This window comes from Mesoplodon densirostris, chromosome 1 (genome assembly GCF_025265405.1).
Source record: "Mesoplodon densirostris isolate mMesDen1 chromosome 1, mMesDen1 primary haplotype, whole genome shotgun sequence".
In the NCBI taxonomy this organism is placed as follows: Eukaryota; Metazoa; Chordata; class Mammalia; order Artiodactyla; family Ziphiidae; genus Mesoplodon; species Mesoplodon densirostris.
In genome coordinates, this window is record NC_082661.1 from 33154643 (window position 1) to 33174627 (window position 19985).

The 19985-nt window shown below is 38.4% G+C and overlaps 1 protein-coding gene across 1 annotated transcript in view; it reads right to left on the minus strand.

Annotated features, from left to right (window-relative positions):
* CC2D2B (coiled-coil and C2 domain containing 2B) overlaps positions 1-19985 on the minus strand; it is a 104055-nt gene that overhangs the window by 29604 nt on the left and 54466 nt on the right. Inside the window, 5 exon segments of the mRNA XM_060111475.1 lie at positions 1254-1350; positions 6298-6407; positions 7176-7296; positions 8525-8695; positions 19185-19276. Of these exon segments, the coding sequence (XP_059967458.1) occupies positions 1254-1350; positions 6298-6407; positions 7176-7296; positions 8525-8695; positions 19185-19276 (591 nt within the window).

Here is a 19985-nt window from a genome sequence, read left to right on the forward strand (position 1 = left end):
ACAACAGTAAGACCTTAGATTATTTATGTTAATGTGACTTCTTTTAAATCCATAAACTCAGAATTTCTGTTAATATTAAAGTTATACACTATTATCTGGGCTGAAATAAGGAGACAGGAAAAAAGAAGGGAGATAAAAAGGACAATTCATTGTAGTTTTCCTCACACACTATCTTGCTTTCTGCTTCATTTTTTACCTTTCCACCATCCACCTTTGCCTTGCTGCCGTAATTATGGATCATGTTGGCTTACTGCCAAGAAATAATGGTATCAGTTAGGTTGCCATGGCCCGTTCCTTGACTAAGAAAATTCATCTGATGGTCCACTTGTAGATAGTCCAGGTTAGAAATGTAAAAACCTTGCAAAAGAAAATGCAGTATATTCTGGCTCCCATTTTAATCTGATCTCTCTCTTCTAAGAAGAACAAATGCCAGGGAGTCCAGGGTCATAATAGACAATTTTGAGATTCTAGTGATCATATGCAACTGTTAAGAATATCAAGAAAGCCATGGTATTCGATTTCCAAGCCCTGGGATTGTTGTTGCTATTTACCTGAATTTGGGGAAGGGTCAAAGTTTGAAAAAAGCTGCCAATACCCCAGATTCCTGCCTTCAGTTCATAACCACTGCTTTTGGATATCTTGCTACATGTCAGTAAACAATGTAAAGCATCTTAATGTATATACCTTTATCATAGTAAATATGCTTAGCGCAGCAAACTTTAAAAATACGCTAAAGCTTGGCTACCAGGAAGTTCACATGTAAATGTAACGTTCAATTGCAGAAATCTACTTTTCCCAAATTCTTGGTATATTTATCTCTCCTCCTCTTATATGTGGTTTATGATCCCTGGGTTTTTTTTTTTTTTTTTTTTTTGTGGTACGCGGGCCTCTCACTGCTGTGGCCTCTCCTGCTGCAGAGCACAGGCTCTGGACGCGCAGACTCAGCGGCCATGGCTCATGGGCCCAGCCGCTCCGTGGCATGTGGGATCTTCCCGTACCGGGGCACAAACCCATGTCCCCTGCATCATCAGGCAGACTCTCAACCACTGCGCCACCAGGGAAGCCCTCCCTGTTATTTTTGAATTGACTTGTCATATGTCTGATTTTATTTCAAGTTGACCCATATCCTTTTTTAGAAAATGTTGGAAATAGATAGTATATCTAAAACCAAATTTACAAATACGTTAATAGACTTCATTCAGTCTGAACTTATAATTATTTCAACATTGATTATTATAATTATTTTACTTTACCTCATGTTTTTCAATAATCATTTCATCAAAAATGTTGATATATATATTATCTTTTATTTTAGATAAGCTTGAGATGCTATAATCATGTCCTGGTAAGCTGTAAATAAGAAAAACATATTTAAATGCTTAATTAATTTTATAAAAGCATTATTCATAAAGGACTATAAAATTGCCTGCATTATTTTCTTTTATAAAGTATAAGAAAAGAAAATCTATGTGCTTTCAGGACAACTGCTATCTTTCATTAAAGCCAGTATCAAAATATCTACAAACAATAAATGCTGGAGAGGGTGTGGAGAAAAGGGAACCCTCTTGCACTGTTGGTGGGAATGTAAATTGGTACAACCACTATGGAGAACAGTATGGAGGTTCCTTAAAAAACTAAAAATAGAACTATCAAATGATCTAGCAATCCCACTCCTGGGCATATACCCATAGAAAACCATAATTCAAAAAGATACATGCACTCCAAAGTTCATTGCAGAACTATTTACAATAGCCAGGATGTGGAAGCAACGTAAGTGTCCATCAACAGATGAATGGATAAAGAAGATGTGGCACATATATACAATGGAATATTACTCAGCCATAAAAAGAAATGAAATTGAGTTATTTGCAGTGAGGTGGATGGACCTAAAGTGTGTCATACAGAGTGAAGTAAGTCAGAAAGAGAAAAACAAATACCATATGCTAACACATATATATGGAATCTAAAAAAAAAAAAGTTATGAAGAACCAAGGGGTAGGACGGGAATAAAGACACAGACCTACTAGAGAATGGACTTGAGGACACAGGGAGGGGGAAGGGTAAGCTGAGACAAAGTGAGAGAGTGGCATGGACATATATACACTACTAAATGTAAAATCGATAGCTAGTGGGAAGCAGCGCATAGCACAGGGAGATCAGCTTGGTGCTTTGTGACCACCTAGAGGGGTGGGATAGGGAGGGTGGGAGGGAGGGAGATGCAAGAAGGAAGAGATATGAGGATAGATGTATATGTATAGCTGATTCACTTTGTTATAAAGCAGAAACTAACACAGCATTGTAAAGCCATTATATTCCAATAAAGATGTTAAAAAAAAAAGTCAGAGGGATGCCATCAAAAAACCATGCAAATAGTCAAGAACCATATGATCTGCAGAAATTGAGGGAGCTGAACAAGATTGGCAAGAGAAGGGGGTAAGAGCACCAGGAAAAGAGAAAGGACTTTGATAACAGATGTAGTTGACAGTTCTTTATATTTCTTTTACCCGAGGGAGAGCTAAAGATGTATAGGAAGTAACAACTGAAAATTGCTAATTGAGTTTAGAGAACAATTTTAAGTTCTACATTTTAAATCTGTCTTGATCAGTGCACTTTATTTTCAATTACAAAAACCTATTTATATAGCTTTAGCATCAAATATGAACCTTGAGAAAGAAAAGAGCTGGAGATCCCACTTCCTGATTTCAAAATACATATATTACGAAGTTACAGTAATCGAAACAGTCTGGCCTAAAAACAGACATATAGACAGTGGTACAGAATAGAGAGCCTAGATATAAATCCTTGCATCTATGTCAGGTCAACCGATCTTTGACAAGGGTGCCAAGACTACTCAATGAAGAAAGGACAATCTCTTCAACAAATGGTGTTGGTAAAACTATGTGCAAAAGGATCAAATTTGAGGGAGGAGATATGGGGATATATGTATATGTATAGCTGATTCACTTTGTTATAAAGCAGAAACTAACACACCATTGTAAAACAATTATACTCCAATAAAGATGTTAATAAAAAAAAATCAAATTTGATCTTTATCTTTTTCTTTTTTTTTTTTTTTTTTTTGTGATACGCGGGCCTCTCACTGTTGTGGCCTCTCCCATTGGGAGCACAGGCTCCGGACACGCAGGTCCAGAGGCCATGGCTCACGGGCCTAGCCGCTCTGCGGCATGTGGGATCTTTGCGGACCGGGGCACAAACCCGTGTCCCCTGCATCAGCAGGCGGACTCTCAACCACTGCACCACCAGGGAAGCCCTGATCTTTATCTTATACCATACACAAAATTCAACTCAAAATGAATTAAAGATTTAAAATATAAGACCTGAAACTATAAAGCTTCTAGAAGAAAATACAGGGGAAAAGTTTCATGACATTGGTTGTGGCAATAATTTCATGGACATGATACCAAAGCACAGGCAACAAAAGCAAAAATAAAAAAGTAGAACTATATCAAACTGTAAACCTTCTGCACAACAAAGGAAATAATCGTCAGAGTACAAGGGCAACTTATGGAATGGGAGAAAATATTTGCAAACCATGTATATTATAAGGGGGTTCATCTCCAACATACATAAAGAGCTCATACAACTCAATAGTAAAAAAGCTAATAATCTGATTTTAAAATGTACTAAAACTTGAATGGACATTTTCCAAAAATGACATACAAATGGTTAATAGATACATGAAAAAACGCTCACAATTGCTAATAATAAAACACTCAGTAATAATCAGGGAAATGCAATCAAAGCTACAATGACATATCACTTCACACTTGTTAGTATGGCTATTATCAAAAAAATAAAATAAAGTAACAGGTGCTGGTGAAGGTGTGTAAAATTGGAACTCCTGCACACAGTTGGTGGAATGTAAAATGGTGCAGCTGCTATGGAAAACGTTATGCAAGTTCCTCAAAAAATTAAAAGTAGAACTGATACCATATGATCTAGCAATCCCATTTCTAGGTATTTATCCAAAAGAACTGAATCAGAATATCAAAGAGATGTTAGCACCCTTATGTTCATTGCAGCACTATTCAAAACAGTATGGAAGCATGCTAAATGTCTGTTGACAGATGAATGGATAAAGAAAATGTGCTATATATATGGAATACTGCTCACCCTTTAAAAAGAAGGAAATTCTGCAATATGTGGCAACATGGATGAATCTTGAGGACATTATACTAAATGAAATAAACCAGTCATAAAAAGACTGCATGATTCCACCTATGTGGCATCTAAAGTAGTCAAATTCATAGAGTCAAAGAGCAGAATGGTGGTCGCCAGGGGCTGGGGGGAGGGGGAAATGGGGAGTTACTAATCAACAGGCGTAAAACTTCAGGGAAGCAAGATGAATAAGCTCTAGATCTGCTGTACAATCTTTTACCTACATTCAGCAGTAGTATATTGCACACTTAAAAATTTGTTAAAAGGGTAGATGTCATGTTAAGTGTTCTTTCCACATTAAAAATGTCAGTAGACGTTGAGAAAGGCAAACTACCCTCTGTAACAGTGGCTCACGTGATTGTGGGGGAAGGCAAGCCCAAAATCTGCAGGGTAAGCTGGCAGCCTGGCAGGGGAGAGCTGCAGTTCAAGTCTGAAGCCAGTGTCCTGGCAGAATTCCGTCTTCCTAAGTGGGGTAAGTCTTTTTTCTATTAAGCCTTCAACCAACTGGATGAGGCACACCCCTATTACAGAGGGTAAAGAGAGTCAAACACACACACACACACACACACACACTGTTAGTTCTGCTTTTATGGAGAACCCTGAAATGCAATGACACTCTGGAAAAGGTAAAACTATGGTAGTAGTGAAAGAATCAGTGGTTGCCAGAGGTTCCAGGGGAAGGATGAACAGATAAATGGGTGAAGCACAGGGCATTTTTAGGGCAGTGAAACTATGCTGTATGATACTACAGTGGTGGATACATGTTATTATCCATTTGTCAAAACCCATAGAATGTACAACACAAAGAGTGAACCCTAATGTAAATTGTGGACTTCGATAATATGTCAACATTGGTCCATTGACTGTAACAAATGTACCACACTGACACTTTAGGGGGGCTGTGTATGTGTGTTGTAGGGAGAGGAGGTATAAGAACTCTGTGCTTTCTGCTCAATTTTACTGTGAACCTAAACTGCTCTAAAAATTAAAGCATATCGATTTGTTTAAAATGGAAAAAAAAAGGAAACTCAATCTCATTAGAAATCCAGGAATGTAAATTAAACCACAATAAGAATATCACTTTAGATCCACCGCATTAGAACAATTAATTTTAAAAATACAAAATATTATTGAAGATGTGGCACATTAGGAACTTTTATATCGCTGTTGGGAGTATGTATTGGCACAATCACTTTAGAAAAAAATTTGGCATTAGCTAGTAAAGTTGAAGCAATTCCACTCCTGGATACAGATCCTAGAGCAAAGGGTCTCAAAGTGTCCCCTGACTAGTATCATCAGTAACACCTGGGAACTTGTTAGAAATGGAATTATGTATCAAGCCCTACCCCAGAGCTACTGAATTAGAAACTATGGAGTTCGGCCCAGCAATCTGTTTAAAGAAGCTGTACAGGTGATTTCAGTGCACAAAATACTTTGAGAACTACTGTCTTAAAAAGAAACTCTTACATGTGTGTTCCAGATGACAAGTACAAGAATGTTCAGAGCAATACTATTTACAATAGCAAAACATTAAAACCAGGCAAATCTGCATCAACAGGATAAAGTATAAATAAATTATGGCATTTTAATACAGTGGAATACCATACAGAAGTGAAAATAAAGGAAGGAAGGAATAGTTACAAGTATGAATATGGATAAATCTCTCAAAATAAGAGTAAAGAAACAGATTGCAAAAGATCATTCAATTTACATAAAGTTGGAAAACATCCACAGGTAAATAAAACATAGCTAGGGATAAATACCTATGATTTAAAATCATAAAGAGAGGGAATGATAAACAAATTCATGGTTGTTACCTCTGGGGAGAAAGAAAGGGGATACAATTAGTTATTCGCACAGTGGAGCCTTCAAAAATATTGCTAATACTCCATTTTTTAAGCTAGATGGTAGATACACAGGTATTCATTTTATCATTTTTCCTCAGAACTTACATTTACACATACATTATATATATTAATATCTATGTAAGAAATACTTCATAATTTAAAAACTTAAAAATTAAGCCTATATCCATCATTATTTTCAATAAACGGCTCAAGAAAATAATTTTGTTACTGCTCTATTTTAGAAGCTGAGGAAAAATGGACTCCAACTTACATAAAATCTACTTTAATTTCTTCGTTCCAGCATGGATGAGATCCACTTGCAACACTGGTTTGGTACACAGTGTGCTGAAAGGAAACTTCCACAAAGGGGTGCACAGTATCCTGAAACATATAATTAACACCGACTAGATTTTTGTAATATTTTATATAGTTGATAAAAGGTAGAAATTAGTTACTGGCTGATAACTGGATGGCTTACTTTTTCCAGTTTTTCAAACAACCATTATTCATTCATTCATTCAATTAACATTTCTTCAACCTATTCAATATCAGGTACTACTTTGCTTGGATCCAAAAATAAATGGAAATCCTTAAGGATTTTTATCTTAAGTCTATCAGGAGAAATTAAACAGGTAAACAAATAATTGCAATGAAATGTAAGAAATATATTCGAGGTATAATAGTAACTCAGGAGAGAGAATGATTAACTCTCTGGGGTGAGGACAAGGAGAACTTCACAGAGAAAACATTGCTTGGGCTTGAGCTTTGAAACATAAAATAGTAGTTCATGTGGCCAATAAAACGGAGGTATGGTGGCCATTCCAGGCAAAGGAAAGGGCATATACGGAGGCCTTCTAGAACAAGTAGTAGTATGATATGATACCACTGTGGGCTGATGAGAAATGTGGCTGATTGGTATGTAAGAACCAGATCATTACAGAGTTTGGTAGCCATTCTAAGGAGCTACAATTGTAAGGAGTTTGCACCTTATTCTATAGACCCTGAGAGCAGGGTAGCAGAGAATGAAATAGTTAGAATTACATTTTATAAAGAGCACCTTCACTGTGTTATGGAGAGTAAACTAGAATTAGATGGATAGTCCAGTTAGGGGCCAGTTGCAATTCAGGGAAAACATGATCAAAACGGCACTTTATAGAAGTGTTAAATACTTATCTCATTTAAGATCTCATCTGAGGTTACGGATTTGATTGTTTCTTTATGTCTGAGGCGAGACACGGATGATATCAAATAAGTAGGCATATCCAAGGCTCTTCTGAAAATCAATATAGAGATATGCACTTTAATTAATTTTAATATTAGTTTTGGTGGGAGTAGCTGGGTTTTTGCTTATGTTTATAGAGATATATAAGTCAGCTACCCTGGATCTTACAGAGTTTGCTTTGGATCTTCATAACATAGGTGGTTAGAGATAAATACGTGACAATCACTACTCTGAAAGGGTAGCTCCTAAATGCTGAACTATGGATTGGAACCAGTCTGTGACAGAGTTTTCACTGACCTTCAGCAAAAGGAAAAAAATAGAGCAGGTAATACTTTGAGACTATATTATTCTTATTTTTGGTGTTACAATTTTCTTTTTTTTTACAAATTGATTATTATAGAAAATGGTGGTAATTTTATAATGTCCTTATTTCACAAAACAGCCTTGAAATGTGAATTTGTTTTGAGAATATCAATTCTATCATAAATAAAGTATTTTATAATATAAAACACAGGCAAAACCTTTAAGAGGTTTTAACTATAGATTCATAGCTAATAAGCAAAATATTTGTTTTTCATATGTAGAGTTCATGGGATGTGGTAAACATAAAATAAGCAAGTAGAGCACATAAGTGTTAAATGTAGACAGAGAGGGTTACTCAGTATTCCTGAGGTACCTGGGCACTAAATATTCACAATACATAAATTATACATGAGATTAAATATATGAAACACTTGATATTCAGGTTATACTAAATATTCATGAGTATTTAATATTCATGATGCCTTAATTTGGCCACTCTGACCGTACATATCCTCTGCCCAAGAAACGCAAATAAAACACACTGAGTGCCTGCAGGCGAGATAGGTAAGATCTGATTTTTGTAGAAGTCACCTAAAATGATAAATCCAAAATGGAGCTTACTCTCTCCTGTAGTCTATATACTTCCAATACTGTGAGGGGACAGTGGCAGAGAACAGTGTAAGTAGCAATAGCAGCTTAAGTTTTCACAATAGGGAATAGGGACAGAAGGTATTTATTTGATATAGCACCCAAACATATACATGTTAAAGGTAGTTTGGGCATCTCACACTTCTGAAAATTTGTAATACACAGCAATGACAGTAAGTTTGACTATCCAAATGAAGATTTCAACTTTCATTTAGTTTCTGTATATTGAGCATTAATAAAGTGCAAAGTTTTAGTAAGAAGACAGTACAGAAATTTACATTTAAGACATCTTTTGCAACTCCAAAAATTGGTGCAATTGCCTTACCTATTAACTATTGCTTTCCTTGTAGGAATATTATAAGCCCTCAATATTCTGAAAAGAATCTTAATATCTCCATCACAGATAGTCTGTGCTGCCACTTTTTTCCTTTCTTGCCTCTGAGGCTTTAACTTTCTTCGTCGTTCAAGAAGCTTACAAACTGCACCTGTCAACTGGCTAAAGAGTAAAAAATGATCAATCATATAGATACAAGATAACTTAAAATTTGAAAGATATCAATTTTTTAAATTAATTATTATAAATAAGGCCATTATTCTGAACCATCTTCTCTCCATTGTGGAGGGGAGACAGAGTTGTCTTAGACCCAAGGAAAGAATCTTTGTCTGAGCATAGGAGAGATGCTATGTTAAGAGAGAATGGGATTGCTCCATGTCATTTAGGTGTATGGTCCAAGAAGAAACAAGGGCATGGAGAGGTAATTTCATGAAACATGATGTTATATCAAAGGATTATTCATTTTTTAGGAATCGTTCTCTTGAAAGTGGTTAGATACTCAACTTTTCTACATGGTTCTGAATAGGAGTTAGTTATATGTGCCGCCAACCCTGGCAACACAAACCTATGCAATTATAGCTTTATGGTCACACTTATTTTCCTCCAAAGACTGAAAATAAAACACAGACTTCAGACTATACTACAAAGCTATAGTCATCAAATCAGTATGGTACTGGCACAAAAGTAGAAATATAGATCAATGGAACAGGATAGAAAGCCCAGAAATAAACCCATGCACCTATGGTCAATTAATCTATAAATATGACAAAGGAGGCAAGACTATACAGTGGAGGAAAGACAGTCTCTTCAACAAATGGTTCTGGGAAAACTGGACAGCTACATGTAAAAAAATGAAAGTGGAACATTCTTTAACACCATACACAAAAATAAACTCAAAATGGATTCAAGACCTAAATATGAGACCAGACACTATAAAACTCTTAGAGGAAAACATAGGCAGAACACCCTCTGACATAAATCACAGCAATATCTTTTTCAATCCATCTCCCAGAGTAATGGAAATAAAAACACACATAAACAAATGGGGCCTAATTAAACTCAAAAGCTTTTGCACAGCAAAGGAAAGCATAAACAAAATGAAAAGACAACCCACAGAATGGGAGAAAATATTTGCAAATAATGTGACTGACAAAAGATTAGTCTCCAAAATTTACAAACAGCTCATGTGGCTTAATATCATCAAAACAAACAACCTAATCAAAAACTGGGCAGAATACCTAAATAGACATTTCTGCAAAGACATACAGATGGCCAAGAGGCACATGAAAATATGTTCAACAACACTAATTATTAAAGAAATGCAAATCAAAACTACAATGAGATATCACCTCACATCAGTCAGAACGGTTATCATCAAAAAATCCACAAATGGGCTTCCCTGGTGGAACAGTAGTTAAGAATCCACCTGCCAATGCAGGGGACACATGTTCGAGCCCTGGGCCAGGAAGATGCCACATGCCGCAGAGCAGCTAAGCCCATGTGCCGCAACTACTGAGCCTGCACTCTAGAGCCCATGAACCACAACTACTGAAGTCCAGGTGCCTAGAGCCTGTGCTCCGCAACAAGGGAAGCCACTGCAATGAGAAGCCTGTGCACCGCAACAAAGAGTAGCCCCTGCTTACCCCAACTAGAGAAAGCCTGTGCACAGCAATAAAGACCCAATGCAGCCAAAAATTAATAAATAAGTAAATTTATTTATTAAAAAAAATCCACAAACAATAAATGCTGGAAAGGGTGTGGAGAAAAGGGAACCCTCTTGCACTGTTGGTGGGAATGTAAATTGATAGAGTCACTATGGAAAACAGTATGGAGGTTCCTTAAAAAACTAAAAATAGAACTACCATATGACCTAGCAATCCCACTATTGGGCATATACCCAGAGGAAACCATAATTCAAAAAGACACATGCACCCCAATGTTCACAGCAGCACTATTTACAATAGCCAGGACATGGAAGCAACCTAAACGTCCACTGACAGAAGAATGGATAAAGAAGATGTGGTACATATATACAATAGAATATTAGCCATTAAAAAGAATGAAATAATGCCACTGCAGTAACATGGATGGTCCTAGAGAGTGTCATACTGTGTAAAGTGAGACAGAGAAATAGAACTATCATATGATATCACTTATATGCAGAATCTAAAAAAAAGATACAAATAAACTTATTTACAAAACAGAAACAGACTCACAGACTTAGAGAACAAACTTATGGTTACCCAGGGGAAGAGAGGGGAAGAGGGATAGTTAGGGAGTTTGGGATTGACATGTACACACTGCTGTATTTAAAATGGATAACCAACAAGGACCTATTGTATAGCACAGGGAACTCTTGCTCAATATTCTGTAACAATCTGACTGGGAAAAGAATTTGAAAAAGAATAGATACATGTATATGTATATGTATAAATGAATCACTTTGTTGTACAGCTGAAATTAACACATTGTTAATCAACTGTACTCCAATAAAAAATAAAAAGTTTAAAAAAAATAAGTTTTCATCATTGACACACACACACTACTATATACAAAATAGATAGCTAATAAGGACCTACTGTATAGCACAGAGAACTCTACTCAACACTCTGTAATGGCCTATATGGGAAAAGAGTCTAAAAAAGAGTGGATATATGTATATGTGTAACAGATTCCCTTTGCTGGACACCTGCAACCAACACAACATGGTAAATCAACTCTACCCCAGTAAAAATTTTATTTTTAAAAATTTATTTATTTTTGGCTGTGTTGGGTCTTTGTTGCTGCACATGGGCTTTCTCTAGTTGCAATGAGCAGGGGCTACTCTTCTTACGGTGCATGGGCTCCTCATTGCAGTGGCTTCTCTTGTTGCAGAGCACAGGCCCTAGGCACATGGGCTTCAGTAGTTGTGGCGTGTGGTATCAGTAGTTGTAGCACCCAGGCTTAGTTGCTCCGTGGCATGTGGGATCTTCCCAGACCAGGGCTCTAACCTGTGTCCCCTGCATTGGCAGGCGGATTCTTAACCACTGCGCCACCAGGCAAGTCCCTATCTCAGTAAAAATTTTTTAAAAACAAGTTTTCATTTAAAAAATGTGCCCACGGGCTTCCCTGGTGGCGTAGTGGTTGAGAGTCTGCCTGCCGATTCAGGGGACACGGGTTCGTGCCCTGGTCCGGGAGGATCCCATATGCTGTGGAGCGGCTGGGCCCGTGAGCCATGGCCGTGGAGCCTGTGTGTCCGGAGCCTGTGCTCCGCAACGGGAGAGGCCCCAACAATGAGAGGCCCGCGTACCGCAAAAAAAAAAAAAAAAAAAAAAATGTGCCCATGGGGTTAGGGACTTCCGGGGAAGATGGTGGAAGAGTAAGACGCGGAGATCACCTTCCTCCTCACAGATACACCAGAAATACAGCTACACGGGGAACAACTCCTACAGAACACCTACTGTACGCTGGCAGAAGACCTCAGACCTCCCAAAAGGAAAGAAACTCCCCACGTACCTGGGTAGGGCAAAGCGGAGAGATCCCCACACAGAGGATCGGTGCCAACCGGCACTCACCAGCCCAAGAGGCTTGTCTGCTCGGCCGCCGGGGTGGGCGGCGCTGGGAGCTGAGGCTCGGGCTTCAGTCGGAGCGCAGGGAGAGGACTGGGGTTGGCGGCGTGAACACAGCCTGAAGGGGCTAATGTGCCACAGCTAGCCGGGGGGGAGTCCGGGAAAACTCTGGAGCTGCCGAAGAGGCAAGAGGCTTTTTCTTCCCTCTTTGTTTCCTGGTGCGCGAGGAGAGGGGATTAAGAGCGCTACTTGGAGGAGCTCCAGAGACGGGCACGAGCCGCGGCTGAAAGCGCGGACCCCAGAGACAGGCGTGGGACGCTGGGGCTGCTGCCGCCGCCACGAGGCCTGTGTGCGAGCACAGGTCATTGTCCACGACACCCTTCCGGGGAGGCTGTGCAGCCCGTCACTGCCGGGGTCCCGGGATCCAGGGACGTCTTCCCTGGGAGAACGCACGGTGCGCCTCGGGCTGGTGCAACATCACGCAGGCCTCTGCCGCTGCAGGCTCCACCCGCACTCCGTGCCCCTCCCTGCCCCCCGGCCTGAGTGAGCCAGAGTCCCTGAAGCGGCTGCTCCTTTAACCCTGTCCTGTCTGAGTGAAGAACAGTCGCCCTCCGGTGACCTACATGGAGAGGTGGGGCCAAATCCAAAGCTGAGACCCGGGAGCTGTGAGAACAAAGAAGAGAAAGAGAAATCTCTCCCAGCAGCCTCAGAAGCAGTGGATTAAAGCTCCACAATCAACTTGATGTACCCTGAATCTGTGGAATACATGAATAGACAACAAATCATCCCAAATTGAGGAGCCAGGAGTCAGTGCTGTGCCTCTGAGGTGGGAGAGCCAACTTCAGGACACTGGTCCACAAGAGACCTCCCAGCTCCACATAATATCAAATGGCGAAAATCTTCCAGAGATCTCCATCTCAACACCAGCACCCAGCTTCACTCAACGACCAGCAAGCTACAGTGCTGGACACCCTATGACAAACAACTAGCAAGACAGGAACACAATGCCACCCATTAGCAGAGAGGCTGCCTAAAATCCTAAAAAGTCCACAGACACCCCAAAATACACCACCAGACGTGGACCTGTCCACCAGAAAGACAAGATCCAGCCTCATCCACCAGAACACAGGCATAAGTCCCCTCCACCAGGAAGCCTACACAACCCACTGAACCAACCTTAGCCACTGGGGACAGACACCAAAAACAACGGGAACTACGAACCTGCAGCCTGCAAAAAGGAGACCCCAAACACAGTAACATAAGCAAAATGAGAAGACAGAAAAACACACAGCAGGAGAAGGAGCAGGATAAAAACCCACCAGACCTAACAAATGAAGAGGAAATAGGCAGTCTACCTGAAAAAGAATTCAGAATAATGATAGTACAGATGATCCAAGATTCTATTTCCAAGATCCAAAATCTTGGAAATAGAATAGACAAAATGCAAGAAACAGTTAACAAGGACCTAGAAGAACTAAAGATGAATCAAGCATCAATTAAAAACACAATAAATGAAATGAAAAATACTCTAGATGGGATCAATAACAGAATAACTGAGGCAGAAGAACGGATAAGTGAGGTGGAAGATAAAATAGTGGAAATAACGGATGCAGAGCAAAATAAAGAAAAAAGAATGAAAAGAACAGAGGACAGTCTCAGAGACCTCTGGGACAACATTAAACGCACCAACATTTGAATTATAGGGGTTCCAGAAGAAGAAGAGAAAAAGAAAGGGACTAAGAAAATATTTGAAAAGATTATAGTTGAAAACTTCCCTAATATAGGAAAGGAAATAGTTAATCAAGTCCAGGAGGCACAGAGAGTCCCATACAGAATAAATCCAAGGAGAAATACGCCAAGACACATATTAATCAAACTGTCAAAAATTAAACACAAAGAAATCATATTAAAAGCAGCAAGGGAAAAACAACAAATAACACACAAGGGAATCCCCATCAGGTTAACAGCTAATCTCTCAGCAGAAACTCTACAAGCCAGAAGGGCATGGCAGGACATAATTAAAGTGATGAAGGAGAAAAACCTGCAACCAAGACTACTCTACCCAGCAAGGATCTCATTCAGATTTGATGGAGAAATTAAAACCTTTACAGGCAAGCAAAAGCTGAGAGAGTTCAGCACCACCAAACCAGCTTTACAGCAAATGCTAAAGGAACTTCTCTAGGCAAGAAACACAATAGAAGGAAAATACCTACAATAACAAACCCAAAACAATTAAGGAAATGGGAATAGGAACATACATATCAATAATTACCTTAAATGTAAATGGACTAAATGTTCCCACCAAAAGACACAGATTGGCTGAATGGATACAAAAACAAAACCCATATATATGCTGTCTACAAGAGACCCACTTCAGACCTAGAGACACATACAGATTGAAAGTAAGGGGATGGAAAAAGATATTCCATGCAAATGGAAATCAAAAGAAAGCTGGAGTAGCAATTCTTATATCAGACAAAATAGACTTTAAAATAAAGACTATTACAAGAGACAAAGAAGGATACTACATAATGATCAAGGGATCAATCCAAGAAGAAGATATAACAATTGTAAATATTTATGCACCCAACATAGGAACACCTCAATACATAAGGCAAATACTAACAGCCATAAAAGGGGAAATTGACAGTAACACACTCATAGTAGGGGACTTTAAAACCCCACTTTCACCAATGGACAGATCATCCAAAATGAAAATAAATAAGGAAACACAAGCTTTAAATGATACATTAAACAAGATGAACTTAATTGATATTTATAGGACATTCCATCCAAAAACAACAGAATACACATTTTTCTCAAGTGCTCATGGAACATTCTCCAGGATAGATCATATCTTGGGTCACAAATCAAGCCTTGGTAAATTTAAGAAAATTGAAATTGTATCAAGTATCTTTTCCGAGGACAATGCTATGAGACTAGACATCAATTACAGGGAAAGATCTGTAAAAAATACAAACACATGGAGGCTAAACAATACACTACTCAATGACGAAGTGATCACTGAAGAAATCAAAGAGGAAATAAAAAAATACCTAGAAACAAATGACAATGGAGACACGACGACCCAAAACCTATGGGACGCAGCAAAAGCAGTTCTAAGGGGGAAGTTTATAGCAATACAATCCCACCTTAAGAAACAGGAAACATCTCGAGTAAACAACCTGACCCTGCACCTAAAGCAATTAGAGAAAGAAGAACAAAAAACCCCCAAAGTTAGCAGAAGGAAAGAAATCATAAAGATCAGATCAGAAATAAATGAAAAAGAAATGAAGGAAACGGTAGCAAAGATCAATAAAACTAAAAGCTGGTTCTTTGAGAAGATAAACAAAATTGATAAACCATTAGCCAGACTTATCATGAAAAAAAGGGAGAAGACTCAAAGTAATAGAATTAGAAATGAAAAAGGAGAAGTAACAACTGACACTGCAGAAATACAAAAGATCATGAGAGATTACTACAAGCAGCTCTATGCCAATAAAATGGACAACCTGCCAAGACTGAATCAGAAATGGACTGAAGAAATGGACAAATTCTTAGAAATGCACAACCTGCCAAGACTGAATCAGGAAGAAATTGAAAATATGAATAGACCAATCACAAGCACTGAAATTGAAACTGTGATTAAAAATCTTCCAACAAATAAAAGCCCAGGACCAGATGGCTTCACAGGCGAATTCTATCAAACATTTAGAGAAGAGTTAACACCTATCCTTCTCAATCTCTTCCAAAATATAGCAGAGGGAGGAGCACTCCCAAACTCATTCTACGAGGCCACCATCACCTTGATACCAAAACCAGACAAGGATGTCACAAAGAAAGAAAACTACAGGCCGATATCACTGATGAACATAGATGCAAAAATCCTCAACAAAATACTAGCAAACAGAATCCAACAGCACATTAAAAGGATCATACACCATGATCAAGTGGGGTTTATTCCAGGAATGCAAGGATTCTTCAATATACGCAAATCAATCAATGTGATACACCATATTAACAAATTGAAGAAGAAAAACCATATGATCATCTCAATAGATGCAGAGAAAGCTTTCGACAAAATTCAACACCCATTTATGATAAAAACCGTGCAGAAAGTAGGCATAGAGAGAACTTTCCTCAACATAATAAAGGCCATATATGACAAACCCACAGCCAACATCGTCCTCAATGGTGAAAAACTGAAACCATTTCCACTAAGATCAGGAACAAGACAAGGCTGCCCACTCTCACCACTCTTATTCAACTTAGTTTTGGAAGTTTTAGCCACAGCAATCAGAGAAGAAAAGGAAATAAAAGGAATCCAAATTGGAAAAGAAGAAGTAAAGCTGTCACTGTTTGCAGATGACATGATATTATACATAGAGAATCCTAAAGATGCTACCAGAAAACTACTAGACCTAATCAATGAATTTGGTAAAGTAGCAGGATACAAAATTAATGCACAGAAATCTCTGGCATTCCTGTACACTAATGACGAAAAATCTGAAAGTGAAATCAAGAAAACACTCCCATTTACCATTGCAACAAAAAGAATAAAATATCTAGGAATAAACCTACCTAAGGAGACAAAAGACCTGTATGCAGAAAACTATAAGACACTGATGAAAGAAATTAAAGATGATACAAATAGATGGAGAGATATACCATGCTCCTGAATTGGAAGAATCAATATTGTGAAAATGACTCTACTACCCAAAGCAATCTACAGATTCAATGCAATCCCTATCAAACTACCACTGGCATTTTTCACAGAACTAGAACAAAAAATTTCAAAATTTGTTTGGAAAAACAAAAGACCCCAAATAGCCAAAGCAATCTTGAGAACGAAACACGGAGCTGGAGGAATCAGGCTCCCTGACTTCAGACTATACTACAAAGCTACAGTAATCAAGACAGTGTAGTACTGGCACAACAACAGAAAGATAGATCAATGGAACAGGATAGAAAGCCCAGAGATAAACCTACGCACATATGGTCAACTTATCTTTGATAAAGGAGGCAGGAATGTACAGTGGAGAAAGGACAGCCTCTTCAATAAGTGGTGCTGGGAAAACTGGACAGGGACATGTAAAAGTATGAAATTAGATCATTCCCTAACACCATACACAAAAATAAGCTCAAAATGGATTAAAAACCTAAATGTAAGGCCAGAAACTATCAAACTCTTAGAGGAAAACATAGGCAGAACACTCTCTGATATAAATCACAGCAAGATCCTTTTGGACTCACCTCCTAGAGAAATGGAAATAAAAACAAAGATAAACAAATGGGACCTAATGAAACTTCAAAGCTTTTGCACAACAAAGGAAACCATAAAAAAGACCAAAAGACAACCCTCAGAATGGGAGAAAATATTTGCAAATGAAGCAACTGACAAAGGATTAATCTCCAAAATTTATAAACAGCTCATGCAGCTCAATAGCAAAAAACCAAACAACCCAATCCAAAAATGGGCAGGAGACTTAAATAGGCATTTCTCCAAAGAAGATATACAGACTGCCAACAAACACATGAAAGGATGCTCAACATCATTAATCATTAGAGAAATGCAAATCAAAACTACAATGAGATATCATCTCACACCAGTCAGAATGGCCATCATCAAGAAATCTAGAAACAATAAATGCTGGAGAGGGTGTGGAGAAAAGGGAACACTTGCACTGCTGGTGGGAATGTGAATTGGTACAGCCACTATGGAGAACAGTATGGAGGTTCCTTAAAAAACTAAAAATAGAACTACCATATGACCCAGCAATCCCACTACTAGGCATATACCTTGAGAAAACCATAATTCAAAAAGAGACATGTACCAAAATGTTCATTGCAGCTCTATTCACAATAGCCCAGAGATGGAAACAACCTAAGTGTCCATCATCGGATGAATGGATAAAGAAGATGTGGCACATATATACAATGGAATATTACTCAGCCATAAAAAGAAACGAAACTGAGCTATTTGTAATGAGGTGGATAGACCTAGAGTCTGTCATACAGAGTGAAGTAAGTCAGAAAGAGAAAGACGAATACCGTATGCTAACACATATATACGGAATTTAAAAAAAAAATGTCATGAAGAACCTAGGGGTAAACAGGAATAAAGACACAGACCTACTTGAGAATGGACTTGAGGATATGGGGAGGGGGAAGGGTAAGCTGTGACAAAGCGAAAGAGAGGCATGGACATATATACACTACCAAACGTAAGGTAGATAGATAGTGGGAAGCAGCTGCATAGCACAGGGAGATCAGCTCGGTGCTTTGTGACCGCCTGGAGGGGTGGGATAGGGAGGGTGGGAGGGAGGGAGACGCAAGAGGGAAGGGATGGGGGAACAGATGTATATGTATGACTGATTCACTTTGTTGTAAAGCAGAAACTAATAAAAAAATTTTTCTAAAAAAAAAAAATGTGCCCATGAAAGAATTACTTCAAGGTATATTTTAGAATAGAAACCCCCCCCCGCCAAAAATAGATTTCAGCATCCTACCCCAATTAAAACCTTATTATTAATACTAAGAATCTGCAAGTGGTCCCAGGGCGGTTTCCCCAAACGCAGCATCCCTAATTTCTGCTCCCACCCTTAAGTTTCGCAGATAGGACAGTATGAGAACTGAGCTACTTCAGCCAAAGGCTCCCCCAACTGCTGCCTGTGGATCACAGAGCCCTTATATGGCTGAGGATTCCGTTTTGAAAGGGAGAGATTACAGGCTTAGTGTGTGGTGCTACCAGCAATGACTTTTGCAGTAGAGGTCTCGGGACAGGGAAATCTTAGGGGAAAACTAATTTGGGACAAAGGTATTTCTTTTTTTTTTTTCTTTCTTGCCCTAAGAACTATCAATAAGGAGAGAGTTAAAATCTAAAATATTATACAATTGAAAATACAAATCATATAGCTATGTCCAAAATGCAATTTTAAAATGACCAAAAATATTTAAGTCACTGTATTTCATTTTATACTTTGTAATTGCATTTTGACATTAACTTAATTAATATAAAAATAGAGAACTTATTAGAGGACTTTGAAGGTATTATCTTATAGCTTTATATTTTGTACTTAAATAATAATAATTTTAGTATGTACCTTGCAGATACAATTTCTTCATAATCAGCCACAATATCTGATAAGTTAAATTTGCTAACTTTGGCAATTCTTTTCATTATCAACCTTCTCATCTACAAAAAAATTTTTAGAATTTAAAGAAATGCACAGTTTATATTTTAAGATTAAGTATATACAATGCTACTGGTGTCACTATTTTTTACTCCTAATTTTTTCAAGCAATGAATGGAAAGGGGAATTAGGTAAGTGAAAGTATGGTTCTGTTTGCTACCATTATTAAAATCATTCCTAATGCTCTCATTAATGTCCCTCTCATCTCTTTTTCCACCTAACTCACAGTATACGTGGACAGAGCTAATCTTCACCAAAGGAGATGATTATCCTGTGAATGTGTTTCTACAACAGTCACTTGTACACACACAAATCTTGATCCACAAGGAAATGTGGTCACATTTCTGTATTTCCTTTGAGTCCATCCTATTCTGACCTTAAGCTCTCTTTCTGTCAGCTTGGTAAGATATTTAGTGCTTGAACAGAGCCATTCCCCTAAGCCCTTGCTACTTGCAGAACCCACAGACCTTGGTTCCTCCAAGGACTCTGCAATTCTTCTTTTTAGTCTAAGGAAATCCCTCCCTTTCTCTTCTAACCTCATGCTTCACAACGGGTTTAGACTTTTAGAAATGAAACCAGGAAGAAGTGTGTCTGGAGGCAATTTTCTGCTTTCTGTCCTGCCACAAATCATCCCAAAGATAATGTAACCTAGAGCCTAATGATCTGCTTAAATTCGACAGGAAAATGGGGTGATAGGAGAATGGGAAATTA